Source organism: Meriones unguiculatus, chromosome 4 (assembly GCF_030254825.1).
Source record: "Meriones unguiculatus strain TT.TT164.6M chromosome 4, Bangor_MerUng_6.1, whole genome shotgun sequence".
NCBI lineage: Eukaryota > Metazoa > Chordata > Mammalia > Rodentia > Muridae > Meriones > Meriones unguiculatus.
In genome coordinates, this window is record NC_083352.1 from 14,476,669 (window position 1) to 14,499,959 (window position 23,291).

Sequence of the window (23,291 nt, forward strand, 5' to 3'; positions counted from 1 at the left end):
GGGGGCGCCGCTCGCATCCCCGGAGCACCGGCGAGCGGCGGCGGCCGGTCGGGCGGCGGCCATGGACCGCTTCGTGTGGACCAGCGGCCTCCTGGAGATCAACGAGACGCTGGTGATCCAGCAGCGCGGGGTGCGCGTCTACGACGGCGAGGAGAAGGTAGGGCGGAGGCCGGCTCGCCCCGCGGGCCTCCGTGCTGGGCCCGGCGCCACCTCGGCCCTGCGCTCCCGGCCTCGGCCTGGGGCCCGCAGGCTGCACGGTGGACGGCGGAGCCCGGCGCGGGCGAGCGGGGGTCGCGGCGGACGGGAGCCCGGCACAGCCCAGCTCCGCCTTGTCGGGAGCGCGCCCCGGAGCGAACGCCGACCCCAGCCTCCTCCTGCCTCTGGAGGGCTGGTGGTTCGTGCTGGGCCGAGCCTCGGAAGGGGGCAGCGGGGTCCAGCCCCTTGCGATGTGATTGCTTTAGGAAGCGAGCTTGAGGCTTCCTTCGTGTTACGAAGTGATGCAGTAAGCCCTTGCCTCGCAGTAATGCAAGCTTAAATCCTAAGAGGTGGGCTTGCAAGTTGTAAGAGAAATGCCGAAAGGAAGCGTTTTGTACGTACTGGACACTGCAGACCATCCTGTTCTGAAATGTGCAGCCCGGTATCAGGAGGGGGAAAGGAGCTTGCGTTCCCACGAGCGCTTTCTAGTTTTCACATACTGGACTCCACCTTCCTCGCTCTTAGGGAAATGAAGTCTCCCTCTGTACTTGATACACTTTCTTCCTGGTCAATGCTTAAAGCTAACCCAGGCCCCCTGACTTAGGGTATTTTTCTGTGCACTGTGCTACTACTGTTGTTTTTGAGACAAGCTGTTTTCCTCAACTGCTTAAATAAAGTTTGATTTACTTTCTAAGTAGCTTAGATTATTCAGGGTTTGGGTAGTAAATCTAAACCAGCCTGACTAGTCTGTCAGGTTGAGATAATCCACGGGAGATCCCGGAAGGGAACTGTCGCACAGTTCCTTCACTAGAGCAGCAACCTTTCACTTTTCTTCATGCTCACTGATGCACACAGTGGCTTGAGCGTTACGGGTAAATCCTAAATTCGGATTCCAACAAGATAAAAGGCAAAGCCTCTTAGCCAGAACTGTCCTAAGGGAAGGGAACGTTTCGCGCTTTTGGAGTTAACAAAACATTTGTTTTGGAAACGGGAATTTTTACTACTTAGCACAAAAAGAGATTCTCAAAATGTAAATTCAGTTGTTTTATTTTGTGTAAATCAGATTAGCCAAGACAAAGAATTACAAACTATAATAAATACATTGCGCACTGCTTCTTTTTATTTTAAACGTTTTTCCTGTTTTCAGTTGTGTGCAGATGTGTGTGTCTGCATGTGGGTGTGTGCACATAAGTGCCCATGTCAGCCTAGGCGAGAGGTGTCAGGTTCCCTAGAGTTGGAGTTAAAGATTGTTGTGAGTTGCTGAGTAGGCGCTGCATCTTCTAGAAGAGGAAGCCAGTGCTCTTATCTGCTGAGCTATCCCTCCAGCCCCCCTCCTTCCCATTTTGAGACAGGGTCTCTCTCTGTGTGGCCCTGGCTGTGTTGAGCTGACAAGAAAACTAACCAGCACGGTATTCTACCAAAACACTTGGCCAAATCAGAGAAAAGACTTCACAAGTCCTGTTTTCCTCTGTGTCTGTGCATCTTTAGCCCCAGCACTGGGAGGCAGAGGCAGGTGGGCCACTGTGAGATCCAGGCCAGCCTGGTCTGTATAGCGAAGTGTGTAGTGGCATAGTGTACAAGTCTGCTATAAGCATGATAAGGGAAAATTTATTTTATTTTTTAATGTAATAAAATACGATGAATATCTTACAGTGTTGCTAACAGAATACTTAATTTTAACTTCTATTTAGGTGGTCCCCACCTCATGACCATATCTGAGCATAATCACTTCCCAATGGCTGTAACTCAAAATACCATCATATTGGAGACTTAGGGTTCAGTTCTCAGCAACAAGCACAGACACACAAAACCAGTATATGTTCATATATGTCATATGTATGCACATCTATGTGAATGTGAAATATATTGTGCACACTCTTTTCAGGTTTCTTATTTGTTAAAAAAAATCAGTCAAGAGAATATAGCACATTTTGCTGGTTGTCAATGTACCTTTCACACATTCACTGGTCTGAAATCTGGATGACTGGCAGTGACACACACCTTTGAGCCCTGACTTGAGAGGCAGAGGCAGGGGGATCTCCATGAGTTTGAGGTTGGCCTGATCTATGTATCAAGTTCCAGGACAGCTAGGACTACATAGTGAGACCCTGTCTCAGAAGAAAAGAAAAAATTCTGGATGATTGCTACAGTGAGTGGCATTCTATCAGACACACCGAAATACACAGTAAATGCTATAGAATATTGTTAAGTATACACTCTCCTTTTCTTTTCTTTTTTTTTTTTTTTTTTTTTCTGTCTCTGGTCCACCATTTGGGGGCCCAGTTTCCTCTTGATGGAAGTTTAAATTTTTCCCCCCTCATTTGCTTTCACAGGCATCAGTGGATGAACTCATCATCTTACAGATAAATAATGTCTTGTATTTGTATTTGTACTATCAGTGAGGCTAGGCGTCAGTTAACGGCTGGCTCTACATGTCGTGTAGTTTCTGTTAACTTGGCTCATTTTTCCAGTTGATCACAGGCTGCTCTTTGTCTTGGATGTGAGTTGCAGTTATTTTTCCTAGTCTGCTATTTATCTTTTGTGTTTGTTGTTCATAGCTTTTGCCATCAGTCCTTTATAGGTGAATATCTGAGGTTTTTTTTTTTCCTCAATACCAGTGGGTTTAATGGCTTTTCTATCTGGAGGTTTTGTTTGTTTGTTTTTGTTTTGGTTTGGTTTTTGAGATTTTTTTTAAAATATGTAATTTTCCTACTTTTTTTAAACAATTTTTCATTTTTTCTCTTAAATCTTTAAATCTAGAATTTTTTGTGAAGTGTGTCAAGTATAAGTCACTTCATTACCCGGGTGTCAGTGCCAATAACTGAGTTTCTATCAGTGTCTCTTCTTACATGTTTACAGCTATTTCTAGGCTTTTTTTTTTTCAAAGATATTTTTAAAATCTACAGAAGTATGACATATGAATCTGATCTCAGTGTAAAATCACCTGGACAGTTTTATAGAGCACAGGAGGAGGGGGCTAATGGAGAGATGGCTCAGCAGTTGATAGCACACGCTGATCTTCCCGAACATCCGTTTGCTCTTCGAACAGCTCACAACTGCCTAACTCCAGCTGTGTGAGATTCAGTGCTGTCTTCCGGCCTCGGCAGACACCGGCAGTCATGTGCACAGCTGCACACAGACACATATGTTAAAATCAATCCTTTAAAAAGGATCCTTTGCTTCTTTCCCTCCCACTTCCTCACCCTTTCCCTGAGATACTCATTGTTAACTGTGGGCTCATTTTAGACCCTTTCCCGGTACTGATACAGTGATGTGTATGCACACACATAGAGAGAACATTCTGTTAGAGAATTTCATTCTGTGTAATACACTGCAAACTCCTTTTTTCCCATCAGCTCTGTCTTAGTGTTCCATGGTAATGTATGTAGTTCTACCTCATCATTCTTTTAACTTTGGCATGTGCATTCTACTGTAGATATATTTTATTTAACTACCCCTGATTATACATCTAGATTATTTCAAACTTTTCTATAATTCTATAATAGCTATAATATAAATATGTATATATATGCACACACATATATATGCACATATCTATTACAGAATTATATGCATTATATATATATATATAGCTTATCTTTATGGGTTATATAGCATTGCTTTTTAATTTGTGGTAAACCTCATTTTAAATGTTTAATAATTTCATAGTTTATGCTTATTGAGTAAGGAAATCTGGATAATATGATATTGATATTTTGTATTGATCTTATTGTTTTAGATAAAATTTGATGCTGGGACTCTTCTTCTTAGTACACACCGGCTGATTTGGAGAGACCAGAAAAACAATGTAAGAGACGTTTAGCATTGATCTGGGGTTTATGTGGTTATGTTTGCATTGGGGGTGTGACTTGGAACTGAGTGCCTGCTTCATCACTGAATTGCACCCTCAGCTACCCCCATTTAGGGATTTAAGTTTCCTTTTTCCTGTTTGTTTTTATTTCAGACAGGGTCTTACCAGTTAGCCTAGTCTGACCTTGAACTTGCTATGTAGACTAGTCTGGCCTTAAATTCAAAGCGATCTACCTGCCTTGCCTCCTGTGTGCAGTGATGCTTAGTCCTTATGATTTCAAATACCAGTGAGTCACTCCTACAGCCTGCCTCAGGGTGGAGAAGGAGCAGTTTCTTAACCTCAGCTGTGAGGGAGCCTTAAAAAGACAGTATGCCCTCTTCTGAACAACCTGTTCTGCCAGGTTGCTGGGAAGCAGGATCAGCCTGCCTATCTGCTGAGAAAGTCCTTCCCTCCATGTCACTAAGGAAAAAACTCCTCACCCTAATTTTATAGTTGCTCTGTAGAGTGGGGTGTATGTGTATAATGCCGATATCTTTATTCCAAAGAGTTTTAACTTGTAAGTTACAGCGGTCAGCAGGAAAAGCTGTCCAGTCTAGAAGCTTATTTTCTTAATCATTCCCCACCTGCTGCTGTGAAGTTCAACTTAGTTCTGATGCTGGAGATAGGCCTCAGGCCGGGAGCACTAGGCCTCAGGCCGGGAGCATTAAGCACATGTTTTCACATCTCCCACTGTACTCCCAGTTTCCAGGAACTTTTTTAATATGTATTTTTTATGTGTTACGGTTTTTAACTACGTATGTCTGTGCACCGTTTGTATGCAGTACCCACGGAGGTCATAAGAGGTCTCCAATCTCCTGAAACTGGAGTTACAGATGGCTGTGAACTGTCATGTGGGTGCTGGGATTTAAATCTGGGTCTTCTGGAAGAGCAGTCAGTGCTCTTAACCTCTAAACCATCTCTCCAATCCCTCACCAGGAATGTTTAGTACTAAGATGAACTGTGAATGTATTCTTTAGAAGAGTGCTAACTATTGCAATATCTGACTTTTTGTCCTATAAGAACCATTTGTCATTATTTTAAAATGATCTGCAGAGGACAAATCTTAAGATGATAAGATATCCTGAGGCTAGGTATTGATGAATTGATTTTGGTGTAACCCTTCGGTTACCATACAAAGAGGTTATTTAGGCAGGAAAGGGGAGAAACGTTTGCAGGGGAGATAGATATGAATGGTTAGTGATTATATACATATGGAAATGCTAAGGTGAAAACACCGGGACCACTGAGATGGCTCAGCCAGTAAAGATGCTTGCCTCCAGAACCAAGGATTTGGCTTCTCTCCCCAGATAACGCCTGGTAGAACGAGAGAACTGACGTTTGCAGTTTTGACCTCCATAGGTGCCCCACAGGGCTGCAGCATGCTTGTGCACACATAAGTAAAATAAATTACAAAAATTGGAAACCTATTAACTTGTACAATTAATACGTATTAATAAAAAGAAGCCAGTTTTGAATTCTTAGACCTGTTATATGCCAGTCATACATAATGCTTTAAATTTAATTTAACTATTTTTTTTTTTTAAGTTTTCCTGTGTTGCCTTGCCTAACCTGAACTCAAGTTGTCCTTTTTACCCTCCCGAATCGCTGGGATCATAGGCATGTACTGCTTCACATGCTGTTATAAAATACCTTAAAACTTATACTTAGTAACAACAAAGCTATATTAGCATTTCCTCTTAAAATGTGTACATGTGTGTACATCTGTAAAGAAGCAGAAAAAAATCACCCATGTCAAATACATTTCTTATTACTGTTTCTGATTTATTTGGTTTTGTTTTATATAAGAAATATTACATCAAAAATTTTTTCATGTAAATTCATTTTAATTCGAAGCTTGAACATTACAAATGGTGAATTGCTTTACATTGGATATAAATCATATTTTACAAAAAAGATATTCAAGAATTTTCATAAATCTTACTTGAAAAAATATACCAACTATAAAAACAAAGATAGTTACAACTGTTATTTTGCTTAAGATGAGTTGTTATTGGTTTATTTGTGTACACGTCTGTGCTCTCATGTGTATCTATGTGCCTGCAAGTGCCTAGGGAGGGCAGAAGAGGGCGTCAGAGTCCCTGGAACTAGAGTAGCAGGTGATTTTAAGTTTCTCAGCAAGGGTGCTGGGAACCAAACTCTGGTCTTCTGCAAGAGCAGCAAATGCTCTTAACTGCTGAGCCATCTCTGCAGCCCCATTTGCTTTTGCTTTTTGAGACAGGGCCTCGCTGTATAGCCCAGGCTGGTCTGAGGTTAGAGATGTACTGCCACCTGGTTTAGTCACATTTTATGTGTGTGAGAGAGAGAGAGAAAGAGAGAATGTGGGTCCAGGGGACTCAACTTGGGTTTAGGCTTTGGGGCGGACACCTTTACCCACTGAGCCCCAGTGCTGGTCCTGAGCCGCCTTGCCTTTAAAATTCCTCCGATGCACCAAAATGCATGGACTTTTATTTAAATCCTCCTTAAGTTTATCATGGCGATTGGAAGGGTAGCTCCAGCAGAGCCCGTGCCTGCTGCAGCCCTCCCGCCCAGGCCAAGAGGGAGCAGTTTCTTCTCTTTTTCTTTTTTAATATTATTATTATTATTGCTGTCTACAATTTATTCACTTTGTATCCCGGCTGTGGCCCCCTCTCTCATCTCCTCCCCATTCCACCCTCTCTCCATCTCTTCCCCCATGCCCCTCCCCTAGTCCACTGCTAGGGGAGGTCTTCCTCCCCTTCCCTCTGACCCTAGCCTATCAGGTCTCATCGGGACTGTCTGGATCCTTTTTCTCTGTGGCCTAGGAAGGCCACAGGCAACCAAGTTCATGCCAGTGACTGCTCCTGCTTCCCTTACTAGAGTACCTCCAAGGAGACTGAGCTTGGACTGCATCTGAACAGGGGGTCTGGGTTTTCTCCATGCATGGTCCTTGGTTGATTCATCAGTCTCTGTAGGAACCCTTGGGCCCAGATTTCTTAGTTCTGTTGCTCTCCTTGTGGAGCTCCTATCCCCTCCAGGGCTTAATATCTCCCTTCTTCCACAGGATTCCCTACACTCTGCCCAAAGTTTGTCTCGAGTCTCAGCATCTGCTCTGATCCCCTGCTGGGTAGAGTCTTCAGAGGCCCTCTGTGGAAGGCGTCTGTGCCGTTCCCTTTCTTCTCCTATTTCTGTTGTCTATACTGTCTTTCCTTCTGAATGAGGGTTAAGCCTCTTCCCAGGGTCCTCCTTGTTGTTTAGCTTCTTTAGGACTATAGATTTTAGTATGTTTATCCTATATCATACAGCTAATTTCTGCTTATTAGTGAATATATACCCTTTGTGTCTTTCTGCTTCTGGGTTACCTCACTTAGGATGATCTTTTCTAGTTCCATCCATTTGCCTGCAATTTTCACAATTTCCTTGTTTTTAATTGCTGAGTAGTATTGCATTGTATAAATGTACCACATTTTCTGTATCCATTCCTCCACCGAGGGACATCTAGGTTGTTTCCAGATTCTGGCTATTATGAATAGCGCTGCTATGAACATAGTTGAGCAAAATACCGCACTGTTGATTTTAAGTACCTCATAGGAGACAAGCACTCCAGGGATGCTGGACTCCACCTTCTGACCTGTATAATGGAGCTCTCTGTTGGTTTCCTCTTAGGAGTGCTGTATGGCCATTCCCCTGTCCCAGATTGTGTTCATTGAGGAGCAGGCGGCTGGAATCGGGAAGAGGTGAGGTCTGACCTTTATCCACAAAAACCGTTTCTTGTCATACTATTCTCAGCAGGTTCTTTAAGGTTCTTTTTCTATCTTCTGTTCATTCTTAAGGTCTGAACAAAGTGGTAAGGCCTGCTGTAGTATCCTTGCGTCATAATAAATGATGTGGCCCTGCACTTACTGTGTGTGTTATCACACACACAGTCTTTCCTGTGTGTGCTTGTTATTCAGCATTCAAACGCCAGCAGGCCTCATCTGAGGGAAAGAGCTGTTGATATTGGTAATCTATTGATATTGACAACTGTTGGTAAACCTGTTCCATAGGGTTATCTTTCCGTGCTGGTCATTGTGTGGTTCCTAGGCATCAAAGCTGGGTAGGACTTTGGTTGCTTCCTTAGTATGTAACACTCTGGTACCATGAACTCTAGTTCTCAGGAAAGCTTTAAAGTCAGAACCATCTTAGATCCTCCAGATCGTGTGTCTGACATGCATGGTGCCTTCAGCAATAGGGACTTTCCTCCCACCGCTGAGACACAACTAAGGGCAACCGCAATAGCCTACGCTGTTTGGGGAGTCTGTTAGGCAGCCCTGACCAACACCCCAAAATAGGGCTTCTCATGCCTGGTGTTGAGGGTTTTATTAGTGTATGGCTCTGGAGGGAAGTATTGTCAGCCTTAGGAGAACATTTCATTGAAAGTGCGTGTGTGTGTGCGCGCACATGCGCACACCCATTCATGCATTTTAACTAAGTTTAGGTAGCTAGATAACAATGCAATTTCCTTGTGACTTTTCAGACATCCTTACTGTTACTTTTGCCGTCCTCCCTCCTTTTTTAATTATGTCCCTCCACCTCTCTAGCTGAAGACGCCTGCCCCATTTGTCCCTTTTCCCCTTCAAGTCCATCATACCCCGCTACTCAAATACCTTCTCTATTCCTCCTCCCCCCGCTTTGCTCTCTTGTTCTTTCCTGATTTCTGCAGTTACTACAGGATGTGTCATTACACTGAAGAAGTTAGGAGCCTCAGACGAGAGAGAGCATGTGACGCTTGTCTTTCTGGGTCTGAGTTACCTCAGGCAATATGAGATTTTTCTAGTTCCATCCACTTACCTGCAAAGTTCGTGACTTAATTTATGTTTATGGTTACATATATTCCACAGTGTATACGTGCCACATTTTCATTGTCAATTCATTTGTTGAAGTTTCCATTTTCTAGCTATTGTGGCTAGAGCAGTGATGGACGTGGCCGAGCAAGAACCTGTGGAATAGGATGTCAGTCCTTTGGACATAAGCCAAGCAGTGGTAGACGCTGGGTCATGTGGTAGGTTTGTCTTTGAGGGTTTCCACACTGATTTCCAGAGTGGCTGCACCATATTGCAATCCTGTCAACAGTGATGACGGTCCCTTTTCCCCATATCCTCTCCAGCGTTAGTTGTCAGTCGTTTTGTTGATCTTTGCCGTTGTGACTGGAGTAAGATGAAATCTCAAGTTGTTCTGGTTGCAATTCCCTAATTGCTGGGGAAAATGAACATTTTGGGGGCTATTTCTTAAACTTTTTTTCCTCCTCTTGAAACTCTGTGTTCAGATCCCAAGTTTGTTTTTGAACAGGTCATTTGTCATTTTGATTCTTTGTTTGGGGGGCTCTTTTAAGAATTTTTTATTTATTATTTATTATAGTTTATTCACTTTGTATCCTGGCTGTGGCCCCCTCCCTTGTCTCCTCCCAATCCCACCCTCCCTCTTCTCCCCCTATGCCCCTCCCCTACTCCACTGATAGGGGAGGTCCTCCTCCCCTTCTATCTGACCTTAGCCTATCAGGTCTCATCAGGACTGGCTACACCGTCTTTCTCTGTGGCCTGGTAAGGCTCCTCGCCCCTCCAGGAATAGGTGATCAGAGAGTCTGCTACTGAGTTGATGCCAAAGACAGCCGCTGTTCCCCTTACTAGGGCACCCACTTGGAGATAGAGTCTATGGGTTACATCTAAGCAGGGGTTCTAGGTTATCTCTATCTATGGTCCTTGGTTGTGGTATCAGTCTCTGTAGGACCCCTAGAGCCCAGGTTATTTGTTTCTGTTTTTGTTTTCTGCTCTGTTGGTCTCTTTTGATTCTTTGTTTTTTGAGTTCTTTGTACTTTGTGGGTAGATTCTCTGCCATACTGTGGGCTTCTTGTTCTCATGATTGATTGATTCTTTAGCTGTGCAGAAACTTTTTAGTTGTCAGTTGTTGCCTTGATTCCTGGCAAATAAATCCTGTTCAGAAAGTCTTTTCCTAACTTATATCATGGTGGGTACTATGTTTTCTTCTAGGAGTTTTGGTGTTTCAGGTTTAGGTCTTTGATCCTTTTGGAGATAGTCTTCATAGAATGTGACAGATATGGGTCTAATTTCATTCTTCTGCACGTGGACGTTCATGTTTTCCAACACTATTTACTCAAGATGTTTTCTATTCTCCAACTTAAAATGTTTTGTTTGTTTGTTTTTTACCTCTTTGTCAAATAATAAATTGCTGAGGTTTTGTGTACTGATGTTTGGGTCTTCAATTTTGTTCCATTGGCCTACATATATGTTTTTGTGTGTACTTGTTCCTTTTGCTCAATATTTTTTTGACTATTGGATCTTTTGTGGTTCCATATGAATTTTAGGATAGTTTGTTTTTTTGGTTTTTGTTTTGTTTTGTTTTTCTGTTTCAGTAAGAGTGAGATAGGGATTTTGACTGGGATTTTGTTGAATCTGTCAATAGCTTTTGGTAAGATGGTTGCTTTCACATTGTTAATTCTATCAGTCTGTAAGCACGTGTTGTCTTTCCTTTTTCTACTGTCTAGATGTGGCGACTGGGGCAGGGTGCATGGAGGGGAGGATCAGGTGGACCAGGCTGGACCATGAGGTGTGTCTGGCAGTAAACATTTAATGCGCACAAACATGGCCAGGTCTCCCCAGGTCAGCAGTATTTTGAGAGTTGTTTTTGCTGTTGAGTCTTCCAGATCATTGTGGCCTGAGTGGCCAACAAATGACACTGTAGAATGTTAGCTTTGGATGGGTTTTTATATATATCAACTGTCTGTTTTATATGTGACTGCTCACATGTAAGTAAGTAAGGTAGGATGCTTTGGCAGAAGTCATAGCTCCCTCACCTCAGATGACGGCTCTGTGGATGGGAAGCTTACTCATAAGCCTCTCAAAATGTTAAGAACTTATTTTGAATTATTTCTAAAACCATACTTTTATTTCATCTATACAGCCGATGACATTTAGTTCATATTTTATAAGTTTTATTTTTGTAGACTTTAATGATCATGAAGATAAATTACAAAAGACTGTCTTTTAGGAAATTCTTTGTTTTTATACGAATATAACATTCATTTGAGGGCTGGGGAGATGGCTCAGAGGTTAAGAGCACTGGCTGTTCTTCCAAAGGTCCTAAGTTCAATTCCCAGCAACCACATGGTAGCTCACAACCATCTATAATGAGATCTGGTGCCCTCTTCTTGTGTGCTGGTGTACGTGCAAGCAGAATACTATATATATAATAAATAAATCTTTAAAAAAAAGATTCATTAGTAATATAAAAGAAGTTTAAAAATAGTGCTTGTTGTAGTGGAACACATTTTTACTTTTAGCATGTGGGAGGCAAAGGCAGGTGGATCTCTGTGTTGGAGGCTAGCCTGGTCTACATTGCCAGAGCTACATAGTGAGATGTATGCACCAAAACAGTACATAAATAAGTAAATGAGAAGTTACAAAAGCAAAATTAGTGGTTTTAAGATGGTCAAAATATTTGCTGTTTCATCAGTGCCAAAATCGTGGTTCATCTGCACCCACCTCCTCCTAACAAAGAGCCGGGTCCGTTCCAGAGCAGTAAGAACTCCTACATCAAACTGTCCTTCAAAGAGCACGGCCAGATTGAGGTGAGCTTCCCTGCGAGCACGGCCGGAGGTGAAGAGCATGGCAGAAGACAGTGTTATGAAGCATGCCATGTGCTTTTAACCACATAGAAGCACAAAAACAAAGAACCTGTTTGTATTTCGAGCCTTATCAAAAAGTGACCAGCAGGAGGGTGCGGCTACACGGCCACATAAATATTCGAAGCTGGAAGCCTGCCTCGGGATGGGCCTCCGCTGCTCGGGAACCTTTCAGTGGTCACTCGATGAACAGGTCATGGGAAGGTGCTAAGCTGACCTTTCTGAAAGCTCTCCGGCAGCCACCTGGTCTTGGCTAGCTCCATACGGGGAATGACCAAGCAGGGGGCCTCAGTGTCGTGGTCCAGAGAACCTCATTGGGAAGCTGCTAGATAGATCCTGTTCTGGAGACATGCGCAGGTGGAGTCATGTCCTTGCCGGCCACTGTCTTCCACGGCACTGGACTAGTGCTCCTCACACAGAAGTTTCCAAGCCACACACTTGAGTTGGCTTTGCCAAAGCTGTTTTCACTGCAGTTAGAAAACGTATTTGATTTTTTTTTTCTTTTTGTGAGCTTAGCCACATTTTGTCCTGATTTTGGTTTTTTTTTTTTGTTTGTTTGTTTGTTTGTTTGTTTGTTTTTTGAAACAGTATTGTGTGGCCCATAGTGGCCTTGAATTTGGTTTATGGGTGAGAGTGTCCTAGAACTGATTCTCCTCCCGGGATCTGAGGCATGTGCCACTGCACCTGGTTGTCCCTGGTTTTACCTGATAGTCTAACTAGACAACTTATTCTCTGCTGCTTTTTTTCCCATGTGTGTGTTTTATTTCCTTGTGCTTGCTGAAGCTGATCCGAGAAAGCAGCTTTTGGCTTCCTTTGATGTCTAAGGAGTCTAGTCTGTTACTGATGACTGAAGAGAACTTTAGAGTAAAGACATGTCTTAGCAGTGTGTCTGTGATGGCTGCCGCTGGGCTGACTCACAGCTTTGCATATACATTGCAGTTTTACAGGCGTTTATCAGAGGAAATGACACAGAGAAGATGGGAGAACGTGCCAGTTTCTCAGTCATTACAAACAAATAAAGGACCCCAGGTATTTTTAAAAGCTATCTGTAAATGTTATATCTTCCTTTTTGTTTGCGTTGTTAAGGCAGGGTGGCCTAGAACTTGTATGTAGTAGCTCCGGTGGCCTCAGTCTTGAAGTAATACTTCTGCCTGAGCCTTCCAGGTACTGGGATGACAAGCTGGCCACGGGCCCAGCTGATACACTGCTTTCGTCTCTGTATTTAGGTACCCCTTAAGAAGACTCTGGCTTGTGGTAGTGCAGACTTTTAATCCCAGTATTCGGGAAGCAGAGGCAGGAAGGTATCTCTGGGTTCAAAACCAGTCTGGTCTGCATAGTGAATTTCAGGACAGCCAGGCCCACATATAGAGACTCTTGTCTCAAAAAAAGCAAAAACAAAACCAAAACAAAACAATAAACATAGAGAAGAAGGAGGAGGAGGAACTCTCTGTGATCACAAACTTGTCAAAAACAAAATAGTAGAGTTCTAATTTTTTTAAATGAATTTTGTCTGAATCAACCACTCAACTATGGACAGGCATTGAGATATGAGAAAGTAGCTTAATAGCTTCTCAAGTACAAGAATTTTAGGTACAATTTTTTATATAGTTAATAAATTATTAAATATCTAATATATGATAGATCTCCAAAGAATAAAAAATGAATAAGAAATTTAATTATACCTAAAATACAGAGATAATCACTCATGCTGTTGATTGTATGTCATTTTTCCTTTAATAGATAAAGGTCATTATGTTTAGCCAGAAAGAGACAAATGTTTTGAAAGGAAGCTAGATGTGATTGTATGCTATTTTCTTTGTGGGTTCTTTCCCGCCTTTGAAAACTCAGTGTAGTTTCCAAAAGGTTTTGTTTCCTTCCTGTTTTCTATATTTTATGAGCTACTTACTTTTTCTATTGTTTTTCCCCCCAGCCAGGAAGAGTAAGAGCTGTAGGAATTGTAGGCATTGAGAGGAAACTTGAAGAAAAAAGAAAAGAAACCGACAAAAACATTTCTGAGGTAATCCTTAAACATCCTTTTATAGCCTTGACTAGTTCCATTCTGTAATTTGGAATATATTTAGTTTTCCTAAAACTCTGTAGTCTGTTTTCTATAACAGATCTACCTCAGCTTGGCATATTTTAATACTGTTTTTTTTTCTTTGTATTCATACTTACAGAGAGGGTTTGGAATAATGAGATGTTTTCTGTTGCTTGTATTTTTTTTCTTGAAGTTTGTTGTGATGTTCAAAATAAATTATTCTATTTCAAGAAATAAATTATTTCCATTTTCATGGATTCTCAGACCTCAAAGAATTCTCCATAGACACTGTGCAGACACTGATTTATTTAGGAAGCAGTTCTTGTTCTCCACACCGTGAACCTTCACAAGGACCAGGTAGGCAGGCGCTCTGCTGTCACTGACATGTGACATAGGTGAAGAGAAAATGCAGGATCCTGATGGGACCTGGGCCAGGCTCCTTAATGTCTGCTGGGGTCAAGGAAGGCCTGTTAACAGCAGGAAGAGGGAATCAAGGGCCAGAAAGATGAGTAGGTGTTGGTAACACCAACAGGGAAAGGAGAGGTCCGGGTAGAAGGGATCCGACATACAAAGCCACAGACTCACCAGTACCGAAGCAGGAAGTCAGATGTGTGAGTTGTTCCTGAAACGACTCACCGGAGTGGAGGCTGGTGGTCACTATAGACCAGCACAAGTACCCTTTCCACACAATTGCAGTGGAAACGTGACTGTGGTGTAAAGACAGAACGTTCCGTAAATGTGAGGGCGTAGTAAGAGGATGGACACGTGCAGCTCTCTGTCTTTAGTTTTTATTTTACATGCCTTCCCACAGTTTTTTTATAGCTTACTGATTCTACGGTTTATAGTAATAATAGAAATAATAAATACTAATATAATTATTAAATAAATAATAGTTAATATAATAATAATAGAAATAATTGTGCTTGGTAATTACCTAAAATATTATGAACTTTGTACACACTCAGTATTTTAGTATTTTCTGAGTGAAAATATACAGTAGTGATTTCTTATCCTGTTTTTGCTTACACAAATAAAAAAGTCTATTAACAGTTTATGTGGTCAGTGTAAAAATCCAAGTTTAAATGGCAAATCTTTGTTCTAGTTTTGAAAACTAGGTTGATGTGTGATTTAAGTGGTAGAATTGACTCCATTTCCTAGCTGGTGCCCAGAGCCTCCCATGAAGGGCTTCCTGCATCTGCTGGGCCTTACTGATAAGAACGCGGTGTCTAAGCCTTTGTTTATCTGAGGAAATTCCTGTGAGGTGTGTACACGTTCCCTTTGTTTTCAGTGTTCGCCTCGAGAGCTGCCTATGAGGGTCTTACACGACTATTCTTACACTATTCTTTGAGCAGAAGGAAAAAAAATTTGCAGGTGGGGGTACTTTCCTGCAGATTGGCATAGCTGAAGAGAGCCGCAATTGCTCATGTCAGAGCACTGTGTGGATTGATTTTTCACCTAATGACAAGATGCTTGATTGTGCACGCCACTTAGCTGAGAAATTCTGCATTATACTTTCAATACCACGAGATAATTCATTAGAAACATATCTGACTCAGTTTGAAGACGCCCCTTCAAACTGAGGTAGACGTTTACTGAAGTGATTTAATCTTTGTAAATGGCTTTGTGTGCAGTGGCCCTGTACATAAGACTGTAAGTGTCTTGGTTTGACATTCGGAGGCTAAGGCTCACTCACGTCACACTTGCATTTCAACCAAAATAATTATGTCCCAAGAAAGTTTTCCTGCAGCTAAGTAAGCTGGAAAGCTTTTTATAATCTTTGGTTTTTTATCTCCTAGCAGGAAAAAAAAAGTGGCTTTTTCTTTTACATTGTGTGTGTCTGCGTCTTTATGAGTGTGTGTATTAGTTAGTGATGGTAGAACCCAGGTCCTTAGAAGTGCCAGAAAAGCATTCTGTCACTGAACAACACCCCAGATCCAGATTTTCTTATATGTATCCAAGAACAGTAAATAATAATCTATGAAAATTTTGGTTGGAGTTTGAGGAAGTTAACAGTTCCTTTTTTTCATTTTCCGAGACAGGGTTTCTCTGTGTAGCCTTGGCTGTCCTGGACTCTGTAGACCAGGCTGGCCTCGAACTCACAGAGATCCACCTGCCTCTACTTCCCAGAGTGCCAGGATTACAGGTGTGTGCTACAGTTTCTTAAAGTAGATTCTTAAAATGAGGTAGATGTGTTGCTTATACAATTAATAATAAACTGATTATCTGTAAGAAAATTTTTTATTTGTATCATTACTTTAAAACATTTTAATTCTTTGAAAATATTATGACGCAAACTTCATTACTCATTTCAGGCCTTTGAAGACCTTAGCAAGCTAATGATCAAGGTATGTGTCACCTGCTCCACTCACACTCAGTCTTGATAATCTTGAAAGCATATTTTTCAAGGATCTTTGTCTTTTCAGGCTAAGGAAATGGTGGAGTTATCAAAATCTATCGCTAATAAGATTAAAGAGAAGCAAGGTGATGTCACAGAAGATGAGGTAAGGAAGCTTTTTTCTTTTAAAGTGTTAGACACTAGGTAGAATGCAGTGATTGATGGCCTTGTGGTTAACCACTCCCTCCCACTGAGCTTTGCCTGTAGCATCTCACACTTGCTGCCTTCCAAAGGTTTTTCATTTTGTTTTGCTTTTTTGTTTGTTCTTTTTGCATTTATTTACTGGGGCAAACTGTGCCACATTATGCATGTGGTGGTCAGAGGACAACCTGTAAGAATTGCTTCTCATTCCATGGAGGACATGGGCACTGAATTCAGGCGGTCAGATTTGGTGGCAAACACAGTTGCCACTGAGCCTCACCAGTCCTGCTTTCTTAATGGAATGTTCTTATTTCTTGCATGTGAAAGTGCTAAGGAAATATTAGACCATATTCTTTTTTTGATAGTTCAAGATTATTTCAGTGCTTTTTTACAGTGTAGAAACTAAAGCTATTGAAATGTCTAAAGGGTAGCTGTTTCATACATATCTGTGTTTGATGTCTGCTTTATTATGTTTGGGTATAATCTGGTCATATCCATTTTTTTTCTTTGTAAGTTTTTAGTTTTAGCATTTGGTTAGTATTTAAAGTAGCATAATTATTACCTAAATTTTCTTTCGTATAAAACTTTGAAAATAAACAGTATGACAGACTGGGATAGAAAGAAAGAGAATAACTAGATTTCTTCAAGGAACAACTAAGACTTGTAGCTCACAGCAAGGAAACACAGTAGAAGACATGGTTATATAGAGAAACAATTAAGCTACATTGAGTTTATGATGAAGAATTTCCAATGTTGTGAGGAGAGACTAATTTTGCAGTCTATTGATGCATTTTCCCCCTCTCTTATAGACCATCAGGTTTAAGTCCTACTTGCTGAGTATGGGAATAGCCAACCCAGTTACCAGGGAAACGTATGGCTCAGGCACGCAGTACCACATGCAGTTGGCCAAACAGCTGGCTGGAATATTACAGGCCCCTTTAGAGGTAGGTAAGCCCAAACCCCAGTATACTTTCAGAACCGTGCTCGATTATTTTCAGGTCATCAGAAATCTCAAGAGCCTGTTTTTTTCATGGTGTGGCTAACATTAAATGACTTTTTTTTTTCCTCCAGGAATATTAAATTAGTTTAGTACACTTATTAATTAGCTTTTGAATGTAATCTTCAAAATTGCTTTCAGTTTCTTCAGATATTTATACTTTTTAAAAGTCTGTTTGATGAGAAGTTTTTCTGTTTTCAAAAGATCTTTCTCTGTATGAATAATTTTCTCTCTCATCTGTTATTTTTTTGGTTTTGAGACATGCTCATTTTGTAGCCTAGGCTGGCCTTGAACTTACCATCCTCCTACCTCTGCCTCTCCAAGGGCTGAGACTGTAGACATGAAGCACCATATCTGGCTATATCTAGTCTTATCTGTCTCTTAAGACAGAATCCTTCTATGTATTCCTGGCTGTCATGGAGCTCACTATGTAGACCAGGTTGGCCCGGAGATACCTGCTTGCCTGTACTTCCTGAGTGCTGGGGTTAAAGGCTTGCTCCATCCCGTAGTGCCTGGCCCCATATCTAGTCTGTATAGTGTGCTGCTAACAGTTCTGGAGTATACTTTGCTAAAGCACTTTTAAGATGTGTTTAAATATAAGCCCAAATAAGTACCGCGGCAAGTCCCTGTGTGCCTGTCATCTAGCTTCCTCCATAAAGCATCCTCTGCTGAGAGCTGTTTTAAATCCCGTGTCATCCTATGTGTGAATATTCTCATACCTATAGCGATAGAGGATGCTTTAACACAGCTGTGGCATCACTTCTCACTCAAAGCACTAATAATCTCTGATGTCAAATGTCTGCTTAGTGCTCACATTTGCTCTTACAGTTTGCTTTCCCACATCAAACACATTACAACGGGTTCACCATTTCTCAAATTTCTCTTTCTTTCTTTCTTTCTTTCTTTCTTTCTTTCTTTCTTTCTTTTCTTTCTTTCTTTCTTGTGTGGCGGTTGTTTTGGTTTGGTTTTATTTTTTGTGCTGATGGCCAAACACAGGACCTTGTATAAGCTGCAGCCTGCCCTGGCCCTCTGTTTATTTATTTTTAAAAATTTTAATTCCTACTTATTTTTGAAGAAACTAATAGTTTATCCTACAAGGTATAGTTTGACTGACTATGTAGCATTAAGATGTTTGCCATCCTATGTGTTCTCTGTAAACTATTGTAAATGGAAATTTTTTAATGACAAGAATATTTTATAGGAGGTGTTGTACATGTTTATCAGTAGGTTTGTAGTATGTACATTTAAAAGTATATTTTACATATATATGCATATATATATGTATATAAAGTGTATGTATACATATATACATATATAGATAGAGGGTAGCCATTGACAGTCATTACATATATATGTTATTTCATTAGTACTTGCAAAATTGTGGTATCACTTAATTCTATACTTTTTTTACTAACTGAAATGAATTAAAACATTAAATACATATTAAAATGTGTTAGCATTTAATGGCCCTTCCTTTGGGAAGCTTCAAGATGTCAGACCACATGGCCCCCAAAACCTTTAGCCTTCTTGTCAGCTCTCCTGCTGAAGACCCAGGGAGGGTCTCCGAAATTCCATCCCAGCCTCCTTGTACTTACCAGCCAGGGGGGAAGCATTTACCTGCATCTGTTCACTGACTGATGCCCACAGTTTATCAAGGCTGAGAATTTGGCAGAGGCTCTGGGCCTCTTCTCTGCTGTTGCCTCATCCCGCCCTTCCTGAGTTAAGCAGCGGGATGCTCGTCCATGCTGACCCTGTGCTGACCCTGTGCTGACACACGCTGCCAGCATTCCTCTGGCCTGCTGGGCGCTTCCAGTGCTCACCAGTGTGGCTGTGGCCCACGTGGCCTCTAAGTTCTCAGAGCTTTCTCAGCCAGAATCAATCACATGTCTGTAGCCAGAAAGACTAAGCACGCTTTCTGAAGCACAGTGTGGTTCCCCTCTTTTTGTTTAGGCGATAGTAAAGTCCACTTATAGACTCTGAAATACAGGGAAATGTGTGAATAAGCTCTCTTGTGTATAAATACCACTTTTTTAAAGAAAGCGGTGTTGTAGTCTGTGATTTCACTTAGATTAGGATCTCTGTTACGAAGCGCTGAATGCTCACTGTTCTCTCCCTATCTCAACAGGAACGTGGAGGAATAATGTCACTCACAGAGGTGTACTGCTTAGTCAACCGAGCCCGAGGAATGGAAGTAAGAACGCCACATTTACATGCTCTTTTAGCTAAAGATTGTACTCCTTGTAGTGAGTACATTGAGGTAGGGTGTGAACATCAAAGCTATCTTCAGAAGCAATGTGGGGAGAGCAAAAATGTTGTCCTGGGGGCCAAGACACAGATCCTGTCCCTGGCTTTGCCAATGCTGCTGTGCAGCCCTGCGTGTTGCAGTTCCCTGCCTTAGAGCTCAGTTTTCTTACCTTAAAGGTAAAGGTTTGACATGAGCAGTGCCTGCCAGCTCCCCTGCATTTGCACTCTGATGACTGGAAGCTCCCCGTGTAGTGTTTAACTCTTGGGCACAAACTCAGCTGGACCCAGTAGCACAGAGGCAAAGCCACCTCACTCCTTTGGCCGTGTTATTACTAGGAGCTGTTCTTCAGTTCCCTCTCCCCAACCACACCTAGCGCGTTGGCCTCTGAGACTTTTCTGGTGCTGGCGGTGTCCAGCAGTCTAGTGCAGACTTGCACAAGCAGTCACTTCCATATGACTCACGTATATCCTTCCAACCCCCACCCAAGTCCTATGAGCGCAGCGTCATCCTGTCTCCAGGATGTATATATTTTATCTATGCTGTCGTCAGGTACGTGACTGTCCATCAGGGCACAGCGCATGTTACCTCATTTATCCTTGTTACTCAGTGAGCTCGCTACTTTTACTGTCCTCACGTTGAACATAACTTGGGAATGGGGAAATTAAGCTGTAAATAATTTGGCTGAGGTCACCTGGAGACAGTGATTTGACTACTATTATACGTAGGCTTGGCTGGCTCTGGAGCCATCCCACGTGACTCAGAGCTCCGCTGTGTCCACCACAGTACTGTTTTATGAAGGCTGCATGATTCAAAACAAAAGTCATGAATAGTTCCATGAACAGTTGTGAATTATAATACAAGTATAAAATAAAACAAGGGTCAGTATCCATGTCAATCTCTCAAGAAGGTTTTGTTATCATTATTTATTACATATAGCGCTGGAGCGTGAGCCCAGGGCCTTACACCTGCTGGGCAGGGGTTCTGCTACTCAACTACATCACCAGCCCTTTTCCTTATTTGCTTTTTAGCAGGCCCTAGAAATGCACTCAACTTTTACTGGACAGTACTTCTGGAGTGATATCTCTGGCTTCTTTGTTCAGTCTTCTTGCTAATGAAGACTGGATGGATAACTCTTTTGCTTTATAACAAGTGTTTTAAACTTTACTATAAAAAAAAAAACAACAACAACTTGGAAATAACAACATCACATACCAAGTCTGTGTACCCCAACAAGCTTCTTTATAGTTAAGAGTTGGCATATTAAATGTTACACTTACAGCATCAATATTTTATATACATATCCACCATCAAAACCAAAAGTTCCATGGCAGAATCATAACTAGAAAAGTAATTAGGTTTTTATCCTCCTTTATAACTCATGTCCATCACCTGCATTCATTTCTTCCTCATCCCCTTATGTTTTCTTTTCTCGTTCTCCTGCCTGTTCTACAGTAGTCATGTGTACATATCTCTACACACGCACACTCTCTCTCTCTTGATAAGCTTCCACATATGAGAAAGAACATATAGGTTTTTTTCACTTAATATTATACATTCTAAGTGCATCCATTTTCCTGCAAAATGTTTTACTTTATTTTTCTTTAAAGTTGTGTGTGTGTGTGTGTGTGTGTGTGTATTTAGTGAATATATATAATAATGAATTTTCATCATTCACTCATCTGTTGATGGACAACAGGGTGAATAAAGCAACAGTGAACAAGGGGGTACAAATATCTTGTGTAGGATGTGGAGCTCTCTGGGTACATGCTCAGAAGTAAATAACTTCGTCATGCATCATTGACTTCTTATGGTTTTAGTGATTATTACGTTGTGTAGGACCACTCTACTGCTTTTTAGTGTAAACTGGATTTCTTTTCCTCATTAGTTGCTCTCACCAGAAGATTTAGTGAATGCATGCAAGATGCTAGAAGCACTGAAATTACCTGTCAGGTAAAGCAATGGGCACGGGGAATTTGCCATCTGTCCACCACGATTCTGGACAAATGAGACCTGGAAGTCCAGCTATGCTTACCGCTGTGCATGGCAAGCCAAAAAGATGCCCTGTTGAGATTATGCTGTGACCTGAGTTCACCAGGAGCGCAAGCATCTGCCGTCCTCTGGCCTTCATCCTATCAGGATGGGCGTGTCCTGGGACAGATCATTTTCAGACCCTTGTGATTTCAGAGAGGAGACTCAGACTCGCCTCTGAACCTTCAGTGCACATGTTGAGCTCTGAGTGCCATGTTCCTTCTCCTCAGGCTGACAGCACCCCTTAACCAGAAGAATTTTATCATGTAGATTGTCGTTCATAGTTTTATTCTCTATTAATTCTTGAGCTCGTTAATTTTGTCATGGTTGCAAGTGGTCATTATGGCTTAAACATTGTTTGATTGTCCCCAGGCCCAGCCATGAAATAAAGCAAAACGTGATCTGCTTCTCTGTGGCTGAGCATCCTAGATCCATCTACACTTTGTTCTTACATCTGCGTTTTTCAGGCTCCGGGTTTTTGACAGTGGTGTCATGGTGATTGAACTGCAGACCCACAAGGAAGAGGAAATGGTGGCCGCAGCCCTGGAGACGGTACGTGAACCCTGTTTGCCGCAGTCCTTCAGGCTTACCACCAAGGTCCAAATGCACAGCAACTTGAGAAGCGGATTTACTGTGGAAGTTAGCTTTGCTGAAAGGTCATCCACAGGCTTAATGGCTTCTGAGTGACAATGATGAGTTTATTTAATCAGCAGCATAGTACAAGTTTTTTAAGTTTTTGTCCCTCTAAACCTTTTTTAGTATTATCCTTTCTGTTACTGAAATAGATTATTATCTCATACACTATAGCCCCAGCAGTTTCCTCCCCACCCCACTGCTCCCAGCTCCCCCAACATCTCTTCTCCCAGAGACCCACTCTCCCGCCTTTTTCACTTCAGATAGAAGGTCTCCAGGAGACAGCCAGCAAAGGTGCTTGCTTTCCTGTTGAAGCTCAGCACTGGGAACAGGCTCTCATGTCACATCCTTCATGGGACCTGATTGTAACTCTATGGGCCCCTACCAAAGCGTGTGTACACAGAGTTTGCTATGCTACTTTTCGAAAACTGAGTAGTTTCTTCTAGACTTTCATACAAGTGCCTTCTTACATCATGGACAGCTTCGTGTTGGGATGTAGTCTCAGTTCTCTTCCAAGTGCATCAGCTTTTATAGATTGAACAGTCTAAATTTAGTTCTGTGTGACTGGAGAGATGAGTCCACTGGAGAGGTGAAGAACACTCGTTTCTGCAAAGAGCCTAGGATCAGCCCCCAGAACCTTCGTGGTAATTCACAACCATCCGTAACTCCAGTCCTAGGAGATCTGGCCACCTCTTTTGATCCCTGCAGGCACCAGGCACAAATGTGGCGTGCACCCATTCAGGCAAGACATTCATACACATAAAAGTCAATCTAGAAATAAAAAGATTTCGTTTTATAGTGACTTTGGATTTTAGTAGATAGTCCAGTGAAACATTCCCTGCGTATGTTGGCTATATGTTCCCCTAAGTGCACTAAAATAGTCACAGCTGTTTTTGTTGTTGTTCTTTGTTTTGTTTTGTCTTCCGCTGTGTGTTGCCACTAGGTTTCAGAACGGGGATCATTAACATCAGAAGAGTTTGCCAAGCTTGTGGGGATGTCTGTCCTCCTGGCTAAAGAAAGGTAAGTGCGCCCTTGCCCCTGTGTGTGTGTGTGTGTGTGTGTGTGTGTGTGTGTGTGTGTGTTGTGATAATGAATGAGCTCATCACTGTGGGTTT

At 41.9% G+C, this 23,291-nt stretch overlaps 1 protein-coding gene across 1 annotated transcript in view; it reads left to right on the forward strand.

Moving 5' to 3' along the window:
- Positions 1-23,291, forward strand: part of Vps36 (vacuolar protein sorting 36 homolog) — a 28,081-nt gene continuing 4,790 nt past the window's right edge. Inside the window, exons 1-13 of the mRNA XM_021661091.2 lie at positions 1-157; positions 3,935-4,003; positions 7,688-7,758; positions 11,531-11,645; positions 12,639-12,728; positions 13,630-13,716; positions 16,050-16,082; positions 16,161-16,238; positions 17,083-17,217; positions 19,396-19,461; positions 21,401-21,465; positions 22,011-22,095; positions 23,120-23,196. Coding sequence (XP_021516766.1) covers positions 62-157; positions 3,935-4,003; positions 7,688-7,758; positions 11,531-11,645; positions 12,639-12,728; positions 13,630-13,716; positions 16,050-16,082; positions 16,161-16,238; positions 17,083-17,217; positions 19,396-19,461; positions 21,401-21,465; positions 22,011-22,095; positions 23,120-23,196 — 1,067 coding nt within the window. The 5' untranslated portion in view covers positions 1-61. The remainder of the gene's footprint in view (positions 158-3,934; positions 4,004-7,687; positions 7,759-11,530; positions 11,646-12,638; positions 12,729-13,629; positions 13,717-16,049; positions 16,083-16,160; positions 16,239-17,082; positions 17,218-19,395; positions 19,462-21,400; positions 21,466-22,010; positions 22,096-23,119; positions 23,197-23,291) is intronic.